The sequence below is a fragment of the Salminus brasiliensis genome, chromosome 10, assembly GCF_030463535.1.
Source record: "Salminus brasiliensis chromosome 10, fSalBra1.hap2, whole genome shotgun sequence".
Taxonomy (NCBI): Eukaryota; Metazoa; Chordata; class Actinopteri; order Characiformes; family Bryconidae; genus Salminus; species Salminus brasiliensis.
This window is the reverse complement of record NC_132887.1, coordinates 41,441,992-41,455,772: the sequence shown is the minus strand read 5'-3', so window position 1 is coordinate 41,455,772 and position 13,781 is coordinate 41,441,992. Positions and strand designations below refer to the sequence as shown.

The window sequence follows — 13,781 nt, the reverse complement described above, 5'->3', positions numbered from 1 at the left end:
CAACACAAATCTAAACACACCCATTCAGACACTCCAGCACCTCTGAAGGCAGTAATGAGTGGATGGATTAGAGTTGGATCCAAAGCCTGCAAGTAGGTACCTTAACTCCCCAGCAGTAAAGCAGGAGACCCTCATTATCCGAGGGTATTGTATATCCAACTGATTTCAGACTCAACCAACAGCCCCAGTGTTGCGTACCTAATCATTAAGAAATAGAGGAAAAGATGTGGAATTGACTGATTGCCGAAGCGCTCCACATACAGTCTCTAGCACTCCGCTGTAGACCCCCACCCTACAGACCTACAGAAATAATCTCTCCCACACTCCTTAAACAAAAACAGGAAATAGGTCACAGCGCTGGGGTGAGGCGTCTCCTGTCCACAGTGAACACAGACACTGACCAGTAAAACCTAAAACGATAAAAACTGCTGATACAGCAAACACAGTGGACCATAAGACATACTGGTTTAATTAAGAACTGGGAAGAAGCCAAGGAAACAGGAAACCCACTGCACATGCGCACACACCCCTAAACACAAACCCAGGAAAGCGTACAGCCCTGCCTTCCACTGTATTCCCACTGTTCCAACAGGCCTCACTCATATGGAAGCACTTTAACAAACCGATAAAGGGAAATTCCGGTGAACAGTCAGGCAGAGGGGCTTGGAGCGCTCCATAGTAGAGAGACTTACTGACAGGACGCACAAGCAGAGCACACATCACACACACCTGAAGAGGCACAGTTACTGTGAACTCAAAGACTAATAAAAAAATAAAAAAATAAAAAGTTTTTCTGGTTCTGTTTCCCTCTGTTTGTTGTCAGCTCTGAAATCAGAGCCTACACAATGCAAACCTGGGTCGAGGAGGAGTTAACAACTGATTTCTGGGGGAAATATTAGCTCAGGGAGAACTAACTGCTGGAATAAGAGACTGAAGATGGAGACCGTTTACATGAGGGGAAAAGGGCAGTTCATCACTGAAACATATGGGGATGGGTGGAGCTACCCTTCCTACTGCAACCAGCCAGCAGAGGCACTAGACCCCTGGTTGCTTCACTTCTTTTTTTTTTTTTTGCGCTGTGGTATAAGCTCTTTGTAATCACAGTAACAAAAAGCATTAGCTCAACTCCTGACCTAAGAGGAAAAAGTGCTGAAGGGAACGTCCCACAAAGTGCGCTTTATTGAGGCAATCAGATAAGCCCTCGGCACGTTTCAACTCCAAAATATAGAACGTTTATTTACAGAGTCTTATTAGATACATACAAAATATCAGTATAGGAACACATACAAAAAACAAACAAACAAACAAACAGGAAGAGGAGGATCATTATTGCTGCATCAGAGTGTAACGTCTGCATCAGTGCCGTTACCAAACAGAACTCTCTGCCAGAACCACCTAGAACTGCATGATATGGACCAAACATCCAATATCACCATTACACCGGTATGTACTGCGATGGTGAGATTTAAAAGCACAGTGGTTTTCCATTAACATGGTACAGCTAATGACTGCACTATTTTTTATTTTATTTTATAAATACTCTCAGCTGTTTCTGAAGAGTCTGTGATTGGTCACACAAACCAATCCTGTGATTGGTTAGAGGCTTATTTGCATAGCGCCTTATGCCATATTAGGACAATATCAAAGTGAAGACTAAATTTAATTATTACAAGACGTACAACTTGGTGTGAGAGATTCAAAGTTCTAGATTGTTCAGTTCTTGGTTCTAAAATATAATGAAGCCCAGGGTAGCCTCAGGGTGCAGGGGATCAGGTGTGTGCTGAACTGAGGTTTTTCGTTTAGTCAGATTGTGTAAGTGTGAGGGTGTGCGATTGAGTGTTCAGCTCTTCAGGTTGTTGGCAGGCAGAGTGGTTTTATCCAAATCGTCAAAGTAGGGGTGGGTCATAGCCTGTCGCGCAGAAATTCTCTTCAGGGGGTCGTAAATCAACATTTTCTAAACAGGAAAAAAAAAAAAAAAAAAGAGAAATTTTATTTTCTGTTTTGCTGGTTAGTCTGGTGTGAGGGATTGTAAAGAATACACTAGTTTGAGTAACCTACAAGTCCACCATTTTACCTTTTCCACCAGTGAAGGTTAAACCCAGCAGGAAAAATATAAGCCGTTATTGGTTAATACAGCATAAGGATAGGTCTCTGTACCTCTGTGTTCTCAGTTTATGTTGTGGGTGTCCAACAAGGGTCGTAAATACTAAAGATAATCTGCTTTATTAACGCACATGAATAATAAGATATGATAAGTATCGATTTTAGCATTGAGCAGAAACTCCTCTCACCCCAAGCAGGTCAATTCCATTCTTGTCCAGGTTCTTCACCATGCTGCCAAGGCTGCCCGACTTCCACTTAGGAAAAGTGTTTTTATAGTCCGGCAACGATTCCACATCCGGCCACACCTCATTATTGGGGGTACCCAGAATCCTACACACCAACCAGGGGAGTTAAAATGCAACAGGCTAAAAGTGATTTACTCTACTAGAACAGGAATGCAATAATAGACTGGTATAGGCTGTGTGTAACTGCAATTCTCTATACTCCACTACTGTGTAAGAAGTTGCTACAGTTGCAGCTCTACGTTAAGAATAATCCAATTAAAGTGAGATTATTACCCATTAAACTGTTTCCTTAAGAAGTGTAACAAAATCAAAAGGTCAGATATTTACACCTCTAGCACAACCACTACTAAAAGAAATTAGTCAGATTTTGAACAAATAGCTTTGATTATGAATGGATTAGTCCATCTCTGATTTTTGTGCCCACTAACAAATTAACTATCAAAACACCAACAGCAGGTGTACACGGACACAGAACTGACTCAACATGGATGTGTGCGTACCTAAAAATCCTAAAGAGCTGGTCTATCTCGGAGTCTCCATGGAAGAGAGGTTTCTTGGTGGCGAGTTCAGCAAAAATGGTGCCGATACTCCAAACATCTACAGGAGTGGAGTAACGAGACGCTCCTAATAACACCTCTGGAGCCCTGTACCATAGGGTCACCACCTGCAAAAACACACAAGTGCCGAGTAGGTAAGTCAGCTACACTTTACGGTACGCTGGCCACTTTGTCAGAAACTAACCCAATCTCACTGTAAAATGGTATGTTAGCCTTTTAAACATAGGAATGTTAACGATCCACCAGGTAGATGTTTCCAATAAAGTGGCCAGTAAATGGAAGCAGTAGAGGGGTTCTAATAACAAACGACACATTAATACCAAGAGACCTGCATTATGAAGAACATCATGCATTAAATCAGTTAAGTGCATCAAGTTATGCATTAAACATGCATTATGTAAAGGGTGGGTTCAGTCCAGCCATTATCTGATTTTATTGGCAAGTGCAAACAAGCCTCATACTTCAGATTGAAAGTAAGGAACTTTCGGGTACACTTGATGTTGCTCGTTAACTGAAGTCTAAACGTTGTGATTATAGACTAAAGTCAGTCCCTCCGCGTTCTAAACCACATCTGGAGCTGCTAGCCGCTCCAAATTTCAGAATAAAAGTTTGTTTTAAAGGTTTTAAGGGAGTGCTGAAGGGGCTGCACTGTAAACGCAGACTACAGCTAGTGCCGAGTCTCAGTCTCACACTGAGAGTGTGTGTAAATAAATAAATAAATACCTACCTACACTACTAAACGCTTGCCATTTTTGGCAGACCCTGGCTTTTTCCTTACAAAGCATGCCACTTTTAATATCTTTGACTTCAGCCAATCCCAGCAAGACTCCAATACTCCAATCAGCCTTGCATTAAACTGTGTGGAGGTGTTCAGTAATGACAGACTTGCTTAAGTGGTTTCTGAAGCTGTATGACCATTAACTAGAACATGAACTAAAGTACAGAGAAAATAGCAGTAAAGATAGGATAGTATCTCCTGTGCACAGGGAAGACAGTGTGTGTTTTACCTCATGTGTGTAGACTCTGACAGGCACGCCAAAAGCACGGGCGAGGCCAAAATCCGCCAGCTTGATCACACCTTTATTATCAATCAGCAGATTCTGCGGCTTCAGGTCACGATGCAGAACACGACGACAGTGACAGAACAGAATCCCCTCCAGGATCTGATACAGGTAACTCTACACAGAGGATACCACACATACAGCTGCGGGTTAATAAGGTACACATACTTCAGAGCTGCACTATACAGGTAAACAGATGGTTACCTCACAGTTTCAGGCCCCCCCAGCCAATGGGGACAGGTGGAATAAGATTTCTGAAGCTGTTCATTAGAGGACATGCTTCAGAATAGGTGCTTCAAAAGCATTTCTTACACAGCTATACTTCCACCTGCTGGCCAACAAACAATACTGTAGTTCCACTGCAGCCAGTGAGCAGCTTTGCCCAAACCATTTTTTGTCAAGTGTTTCAATGTTGCTATTTTCAAACTAAATAATTAAAAATAAACGTGACAACCAAATAAGCAGCACTGATTAGAAGTGACATCAGATAACATAGCTGGTTAAATTGAAATTCACAAACACCAAGCATTACAATAATGCACACTAGGCCAGAACAACTCATTTTGTGGTAATTACTTTATATTTTGAAAGTGTGTACATTTTTATTACACATTAAACTTCAGGCAGTGTTAAGTTAACGTGGGGCAATTTAACCCAATAGCACAGAAGTTGTGAACAAGCATAGCTGTGGCTCACCTTCACAAGCATGGGGTCCATGTACTGTCCTGAGGGAATGGAGTCCAGGTACTTCTTCAGATCCATCGATAGAAACTCAAACACCAGGTAGAGCTTTGACTCCTGCATCAGCACATCCAGCAGCCTAGAAAGGGGAAAATACACAAAGACGGAATCAGATTTACTAGGCCATCATCAAGAATTAGAGTTGTGATCTCACAATGACTGCAGTACTACAGTACCAGAATCCAAAAAAATCATTTACTAGAAACAAATACTTTATTAACCCTGAAGTAACTGTACAATCACAATGATTACACCTCACCCAATCAGCAAGCGACAAAGTAAGGGGGCAATAACAAAACCTGAACTGTCCAACTGAAACAGTAAAACCCACAATGTCCTAAATGTCCCCACTGTAATGCTACAGAAGGAAGTATTGATCATCTATTTATTGCTTTCAGCAGATATTCAGTGCAAATATGCAATCAAATTTAACACCACTAACCAGATACCCCTCTCTAGAGTACATCACACAGCCGAGACAGGGGTTATCTTTACAGCAGAGCTAACTGCAGTTCTGCACGAGAATTCATGGCGTCTTGAATGTGGTGGATTCCAAAAAGTAGAGTACATTTCATCTATTCTCAACTTCCTACAAATTTTATTCGAACTAGGCTGAAGAGTCTGCAGGTCCGGAGCAAATGAGGTAGGTGTGAAAGCACCCTTAAGCAGATTACAGGTGTGCTGCTTTGGAAGGGAGGAATGTACAGTGATATTTATAATTAAATAAAGGCATTTAAGCTTGTGAGGAACAAGCCAACATAATTGAGAAGGGGGTAGATATAGAGATGTACACACCGTACAACGTTGGGGTGCTGAAGCTCTTTGAGCAGTGATATTTCTCGGACTGCCGTGCTCGGGACACCCTCCTCCTCGCTCTCCAAGCGGATCTTCTTCAGGGCCACCACCTGACTTGTGGACTTGTGACGACCTTTATACACCACTCCATATGTACCTGCCAGGAACACACACACACACACACACACACACACACACACACACACACACACATTTTAATCTGTCACATGACTCTCACTGTTGTGCTTTTAACATAGGAAGAGATGCACGACAATTATTACAGCACCGTTAATCTCATCAAAGCTGCACATGGAAGAGAATTCACTCACCTTCTCCAATCTTCTCTATCTTCACATAGTCTTCCATGTCTATCAGCTTTTCGCTGTGTGGGGAAACACAGCACCATGACATGTCAGGTTCTGGGTATACATTCTCCACCCTCACCGGCCAGGTTTAATGATCTGAATGCCTTTTGTACTTTTCCTCGTCTAATGTGTTCTGTTCCTCACTAAACCTACTCCAATCACGCCTGCAGTAACGAGATTCACAGGCTTACTGTAAGTACATTAGAAGAATAATAGCTACATATTTAGTGAGTTTATCTGAAGCAAATTCCCAACCGTACAGTTTTATGCCACCTTCAACAGGCGGTTCCTCCTGAACGGGTTCTGGTAGTACTCTGCTCGGTGGTGTCTCTCGGTCTGGTTGGGGTGTTACTGTACAGAGCTTTAGCTGGTGATTTCACTGGGGTTCTTTAAGAAGATAATGGTTCTAGCTATTTGGGACCAACATGAAGTTAAAAACGCATCTGAACGCGCATTAATAGTTCAGACTAGGTTTTTTTTTAAAACAAGGAAATCCTCTTGGTTCCAGAACTTGCAGCCCAAACAGGGAGCACCACTGTTTCAGTATTGTGTAGCTCAGCTCGAACTGACGGAACTCGCAAAGAAAACGTTACACACATCTATCTAACACACCAGAACCAGAACCAGAACCAGAACGTGTATAAGCTGCAGCAGAGCTGCCCGGCCGTCTGGGACAACATCCTCGGGCTGGTTTTAACTTTCCAGCCCTGCTTTACATTAAAAACCCCGGTAAACGGCCCTGCCTGGAGGCACAGCTGACTGCCAGCAGAGCTGAAGTCGCGCTACAGTTAGCACTGATGCTAACGCTGAGGTAAATAACGGAACTTACCGACAGAACTTCAACATTTACAGATAAAAACGCTCACAAACTCACCCGAGTCCCTCCAAAACACGGTGTCCAGTCTTAGAGGAGTGTATAAGAGTGTGCAGAACTGTGTGAGGGTGAGGATGAGGGTGAGGGTGTGTGTGTGAGGAAGACCGTGTGGAACTTGTCTGTTGGAGAATTCCTCCCGTTCAAACTGACCGCGCTGACGCAATTCAAAACGGACCAATCACAGCACTCAAAGAAAATTCAAACGGGCCAATGAGGTGGAGGGAGCGCTGCGGCGGGAGCAGTGTACTTTACAGCGCGACCCGAACGACATACCGATCAGAGACCAATACCAGTATCAATACCAGTATCAATACCAATACCAATACCAATACCAGTACTGACGCTATCAGTACGTATTGACAGAATTCTCGCCCGCATGTAAATAAATATTTAATAAAAAGTGATTTTTTAATGAATTAAAGAAAATGTAAACATATTACATTCTTTTACCAATAACATATTCATCTATACATCACATATTATTAAACCATTTATTTACAAAATGACAAAACAATCTCAACTTTTAATGGAAGTCAATTCAAAAAGATTTTGGAGCATTCCTATTGGTCTATTTTAACAAAATGTAAAAATCTAAATATATAAAAAAATATATAATATATATATAAGACATCTCTGGAGCAGATCAACATATCTGGCACCAAGACCAACATTGACAGCAGATCCCCTGAGCCTTGGACACACATGACCCTGTCGCCAGTTCACTGGTTGATCTACACTTCTGGTAGGTACTGACCACTGCATAAGACCTGCCTGATGTTTTGGAGATGTTCTGACCCACTTTTTGTACAACATCACAGTTTTGGTTCTTGTCAAAGTGTCTCAGATTCTTACACCATTTTTCCTTCTTGTAGATAAAGACAATCAAGGTTTCGATTTTTTGCTTCACCTGTCAGTGGTACTAATGTTATGGCTGATCTGTGTATATTTGTAATACAAAGTGCAGTTACACTTGCATGAAGCTATATTAGCATTTTGACTACTTAAAAGAGGGAGTACTCAGATGTACTCAGATGTACGCAGATGTACTCAGATGTACTCAGATATACTCAGATATACTCAGATGTACTCAGATGTACTCAGATATACTCAGATGTACTCAGATATACTCAGATATACTCAGATGTACTCAGATATACTCAGATATACTCAGATATACTCAGATGTACTCAGATGTACGCAGATGTACTCAGATATACTCAGATGTACTCAGATGTACTCAGATATACTCAGATGTACTCAGATGTACTCAGATATACTCAGATGTACTCAGATGTACTCAGATATACTCAGATATACTCAGATGTACTCAGATATACTCAGATATACTCAGATATACTCAGATGTACTCAGATATACTCAGATGTACTCAGATATACTCAGATGTACTCAGATGTACTCAGATATACTCAGATGTACTCAGATGTACTCAGATATACTCAGATGTATTCAGCAAGCTAAGACATGTCTGCTGTCTAAATTAGGCCCTCCTTTAGGCTTTTACAGTGTATAGCTGGAGCTGCGTGGCCAATGCAGTGAACACCACATGCCAGTATGGTCACCCAAATCTTTTCTATCAACACTCTCTCAACTCTCTCAACTCTCTCAACTCTCATCCAGATCTTCACAAAGATGACACAGACTTCTCTGTTTGAGTCTATAAAACAGTGAGCGGACCTCAGAGAACCACAGGACAGAGTGCACCGGTCCCTTTATATGAGCTATTTCCTCTAAGCGTATTAATTATGCATGTGTGTGTCTAATGGATCATTATGGGAGTGCTGCTGGACATTAGTGATGCTGGGGATGTGCTCTCTACAGCACTGAAGTGAAGCTGTTTATGAAATGATGTGCAGTACCGCTTACTGCCGCACGAGGCCACTGCAGCACGGCTTATGACAGCAGTGTATTCCTCCCTGAAGCACTGCTGTCTGTTTTTCAACACGCTGGAATCAGACGGTCATGATCAGACACTGGCCAGACAGACACAGACACACACACACACAGTGTTAACAGAGGTTATCTGATTAACTGTAGTTCTGAGACACTGAGCTGAAACTGGCTTCTTATTGGAATTTTTAATTCCACCTTAAATGGTTACATCCTGCTGCTGAACATGGGAAACTGGGGATTGTGGGGAATTGGATTTTTGGCTTGAACTGACCTGCATACGGACACAGTACGGAGGCGCTGGAGCGGCAGGCTTTTATAATTACAGAGAAATCATTTCCTTCAGTCTGGAACAAAGACTCCATTCACACCAGCAGACCCAGACCCAGAGGAACCGAGTTTAATTAAACACACCCTCACGCCAGCATCCCAAACACATTTATATGCCGATTTACTGGACTCTGATTGGCTGAGAGGGCCATAATGCCCTGATAAAGGAAAGAGCCAATCAGAGGAATTTGTAGTTGTAATCAGATTAAAAACACAGGTTTAAATGGACTGTTCAAAACAACAACAACAATAACAACAACAATAATAATAATTGTAATAATATAGATATTGTGATAGATGTTATATTTGACATAAGACTTGAAATAATCATAAATATAATACAATAACAAGAAGTACTATAATTAATATTTTGTTAGTGTTTTGTTGTACAACCTTTTGAGGCAATCACTGCAATCAAACGATTCTTGTAACTGTCAATGAGACTTCTGCACCTCTCAGCAGGTATTTTGGCCCACTCCTCATGAGCTCACTGCTCCAGTTGTCTCAGGTTTGAAGGGTGCCTTTTCCAGACGGCATGTTTCAGCTCCTTCCAAAGATGCTCAATAGGATTTAGGTCAGGGCTCATAGAAGGTCACTTCAGAGCATTCCAATGTTTTCCTCTTAGCCATTCTTGGGTGTTTTTAGCTGTGTTTTAGGTCATTATCCTGTTGCAAGACCCATGACCTGTGACTGAGACCAAGCTTTCTGACACTGGGCAGCACATTTCTCTCCAGAATCTCTTGATAGTCTTGAGATTTCATTGTAGCCTGCACAGATTCAAGACCCTGTGCCAGATGCAGCAAAGCAGCCCCAGAACATCACAGAGCCTCCTCCATGTTTCACAGTAGGGACAGTGTTCTTTTCTTGAAATGCTTCATTTTTCCGTCTGTGAACATAGAGATGATGTGTCTTGGCAAAAAGTTCCATTTTTGTCTCATCTGTCCACAGGACATTCTCCCAGAAGCTTTGGGGCTTGTCAACATGTAGTTTGGCAAATTCTAGTCTGGCTTTTTTATGATTTGTTTTCAACAATGATGTCTTCCTTGGTCATCTCCCATGAAGTCCACTTTGGCTCAAACAACGACGGATGGTGTGATCTGACACTGACGTTCCTTGTGCTTGAAGTTTACCTTTAATCTCTTTAGAAGTGTTTCTGGGCTCTTTTGTTACCATTCGTATTTTCAGTCTCTTTGATTTGTCATCACTTTTCCTCCTGCGGCCACGTCCAGGGAGGTTGGCTATAGTCCCATGGATCTTGAATTTCTGAATAATACGTGTAACTGTAGTCACAGGAACATTAAGCTGCTTGGAGATGGTCTTATAACCTTTACCTTTAACATGCTTGTCTATAATTGTCTTTCTAATCTCCTGAGACAACTCTTTCCTTCGCTTCCTCTGGTCCATGTTGAGTGTGGTACACACCATGTCACCAAACAGCACAGTGACTACCTGTGTACCCTATATATAGGCCCACTGACTGATTACAAGATCGTAGACACCTGTGATGCTAATTATTGAACACACCTTGATTTAACAGTGTGTGCTCAAGGTTAAGGAGATGTTTTGGGGGAGACACACAGATGGAGAGAGATAGGTGGGTCCCCTGGGGTGTACATGGAAGAGCTTAGGGTGACCCCACCCCCTGACCCCAACTCCACCTATGACATGTGAGTATGTTAATGAACCAAAAACTGCTGTAGGATGAATGGGTGGGGCTAAACTGCTGTAGGATGAATGGGTGGGGCTAAACTGCTGTAGGATGAATGGGTGGGACTAAACTGCTGTAGGCTGAATGGGTGGGGCTAAACAGATATTGAGGAATATTTTGGGACCCAACAATCAGAGAATGGCCGTGTTAGACGTTAGTTATGAACGTGATGCTAAAGTGGGACTTCAGCTATTACTATTATATAACACCCTTCTCTATTGTTCTCTCTCTCTCTCTCTCTCTCTCTATACCCATATTAGTATTCCTGTGCTGGCCCTGTTGCCATGGAGAAAGCATGTGCCTTTGTTGCGTTGCCATGGAGACAACATTCTCCTCTAACATCCCTGCAATCGTTCAGTCCTGTCTTCATGCGAGCCACGACCCGCTCCTTTTATTCCCTTTTCTCTCTCTCTCTCTCTCTTTCTCTCTCTCTCTCTCTCTCTCTATGTACAGCAGAAATGAAGGCAGTTATAAAATAATGATAATATTAAGACTATTATTATTATTATTATTATTATTATTATAGTAATTAGTAAATCTCTAGCGGGGAGGCTGGGGCAGGTTTGTGTTTGCTGCCCTGTGTTGACAGTGATCTGGACTGAGTGGATGCCTTATTAATGTTTAGTTTTGATTGCTGTAATTATCTCTCTGTGTCTGATCTCTCTGTGTCGGATCTCTTTGTGTCTGATCTCTCTGTGTCAGATCTCTCTGTGTCTGGTCTCTGTGTGTGATATCTCTGTGACTGATATCTTAGTGTCTGATCTCTCTGTGACTGATATCTTAGTGTCTGATCTCTGTGTCTGATATATCTGTGTCTGATATATCTGTGACTGATATTTCTGTGTCTGATCTCTCTGTGTCTGATATATCTGTGACTGATATCTTAGTGTCTGATCTCTGTGTCTGATATATCTGTGTCTGATATATCTGTGACTGATATTTCTGTGTCTGATCTCTCTGTGTCTGATATCTCTGTATTTGATCTCTCTGTGACTGATATCTTAGTGTCTGATCTCTCTGTGTCTGATATCTCTGTGACTGATATCTTAGTGTCTGATCTCTGTGTCTGACATATCTGTGTCTGATATATCTGTGACTGATATTTCTGTGTCTGATCTCTCTTTGTCTGATATCTCTGTATTTGATCTCTCTGTGACTGATATCTTAGTGTCTGATCTCTCTGTGTCTGATATCTCTGTGACTGATATTTTAGTGTCTGATCTCTGTGTCTGACATATCTGTGTCTGATATATCTGTGACTGATATTTCTGTGTCTGATCTCTCTGTGTCTGATATCTCTATGTCTGATATCTCTATGTCTGATATCTCTGTGTCTGATCTCTCTGTGACTGATATATCTGTGTCTGATCTCTGTGACTGATATCTCTGCTGCGTGTTAGCAGCAGTTTGAGCAGATGGAGCTTCTTCACAACGCGGCTTGTTGAAGGTGGAGCTGATCCAGGACACTGGCGTAATATAAAGGTGCTGTAGTGAGTGTGTAAACACTGTGGAGGGTAAAGGGCCCTGATCTAGGTGGTCTGAGGGTGGACCAGCAGTGGCACAGTCAGCGAGGTGCCGGCTTTATCGAGCCAGTGGACCAATAAATGTTGCTTTCTGGGGTAACATTTGTGTGTGTGTGTGTGTGTGTGAGAGAGAGAGAGAGAGAGAGTTCACATTAATCAGACTGGCTGTGTCTAACTCTTAGTGTCAGTGTAGAGAAATGAGCTTCATTCACTTCAGTGCTGCGGTCAGCTCCTCACTGACCACTCTATTATCTACACGGTGTGTGTGTGTATGAGTGTGTGTGATGAGCAGTAGTCTCAGGTCAGCAGTAGTTGTTCTACAGTTATCCTGGCGTGAGGGCATTATTAGGGCACACACACACTCTCCCTCTCTAATCACGGTGGGATGAGTTAAATATCTCTGAAGTCAAGCAGCTCCATTAATGAACATAAATGCATTACCACCCTGTTACACCCGATTTATTTTCATGCCAATGTTTTTTATCAAAATGAATTAATACATCAGTAAAAAAGTCTGACTGTCTGACTGATTTGTGTTTGGGCATTTTTAAGCTGTGGTCAGCTTCGTTTAGGTTGGTGTAGATGGAAGTACACGTAGACCAATAGTGACAGTGAGAGGGTGGGGCTTAAACAGACAAGTTTAAGTCTGTAAAAATCCACACACAATTTAGAAATCCCAACCGGACGCATTTTCACATCCCAAAAAGAGGACATGTCCGGGAAAAAGAGTCACCCTGAGCTAGACAGCTAGCTTCTCCACCAGGCTAATTTTGGTTTAATCAAAGCCAGCATTACACTAGTAATTATCTCCACCATGTTGACGTAGGTAGCGTAGGTAAGGTTCTAAGCAGGCCAGTAGATGGTGTGTGTAGCAATTATTTTTACTACTCCCTGAATGAAGTAGCTAACCCAACCCAACCCAACCTGCTTAGCAATCCAGGAGCTCATCCTCCTTCATATCTCCACTATCCAGGTGTACAGGCACAGACTGGACCCGCCCCTCTACCCCATTCCTCACTGCTCAGTTTCTGACCACAGGCTGTCCAGATACACTACATGGAGAAAAGTATTGGGACACAAATCCAGCCTCTAGCTCTGCAGTCTGTCTTTCCTCCACACATCAGTGAAAGAACGGGAGGTTCTGAAGAGCTCACTGAACTCCAGCGTGGTTCTGTATGTAATAGGAGACACCGCTGCACCAACAACAACAAGTCAGCTGGTGAAATCTCCTCCCTCCTAGATCTTCCTCCATCAGCTGTGAGTGGTATCAATAAGTGCAGAGTTAACATGGCGTTAACATGGGTGTCAATGGCTGGGCAAGCCTCACATCACCAAGCACAATGCTGAGCGTGGGATGGAGCGTCTGGAGCAGTGGAAGCGTGTTCGGTGGAGTGAGGAGTCTGGGTTTGGGGAAAGCCAATAGAACGTTTGTTACCTGCGTGACCCCACAGATGCTCTTCTGGACGAACGGGCAGAACCTCGCACAGACACACTCCAGCATCCTGTAGAAAACCCTCCCAGACGAGTAAGAACTGTTGTAAAAGGGGAGCAACTCCATATGAATTCCTGTG

The 13,781-nt window shown here is 42.6% G+C and overlaps 1 protein-coding gene across 2 annotated transcripts; it reads right to left on the bottom strand.

Moving 5' to 3' along the window:
• Nucleotides 1–1,278: 1,278 nt before the first annotated feature.
• cdk1 (cyclin dependent kinase 1) lies at nt 1,279–6,822 on the bottom strand. 2 transcript variants are annotated; one of them, XM_072690625.1, is made up of 8 exons: nt 6,742–6,822; nt 5,832–5,884; nt 5,503–5,659; nt 4,663–4,786; nt 3,913–4,083; nt 2,849–3,012; nt 2,292–2,433; nt 1,279–1,954 (listed from the first exon to the last, which is right to left on the bottom strand). In XM_072690625.1, exons 2-8 carry the CDS (start codon nt 5,866–5,868, stop codon nt 1,841–1,843), a joined length of 909 nt encoding a protein of 302 aa, XP_072546726.1. In that variant the 5' UTR covers nt 5,869–5,884; nt 6,742–6,822; the 3' UTR covers nt 1,279–1,840. The 2 variants fall into 2 exon arrangements, with proteins under 2 accessions (XP_072546726.1, XP_072546727.1); XM_072690626.1 differs by having other exon boundaries at nt 1,279–1,909.
• Nucleotides 6,823–13,781: the final 6,959 nt, after the last annotated feature.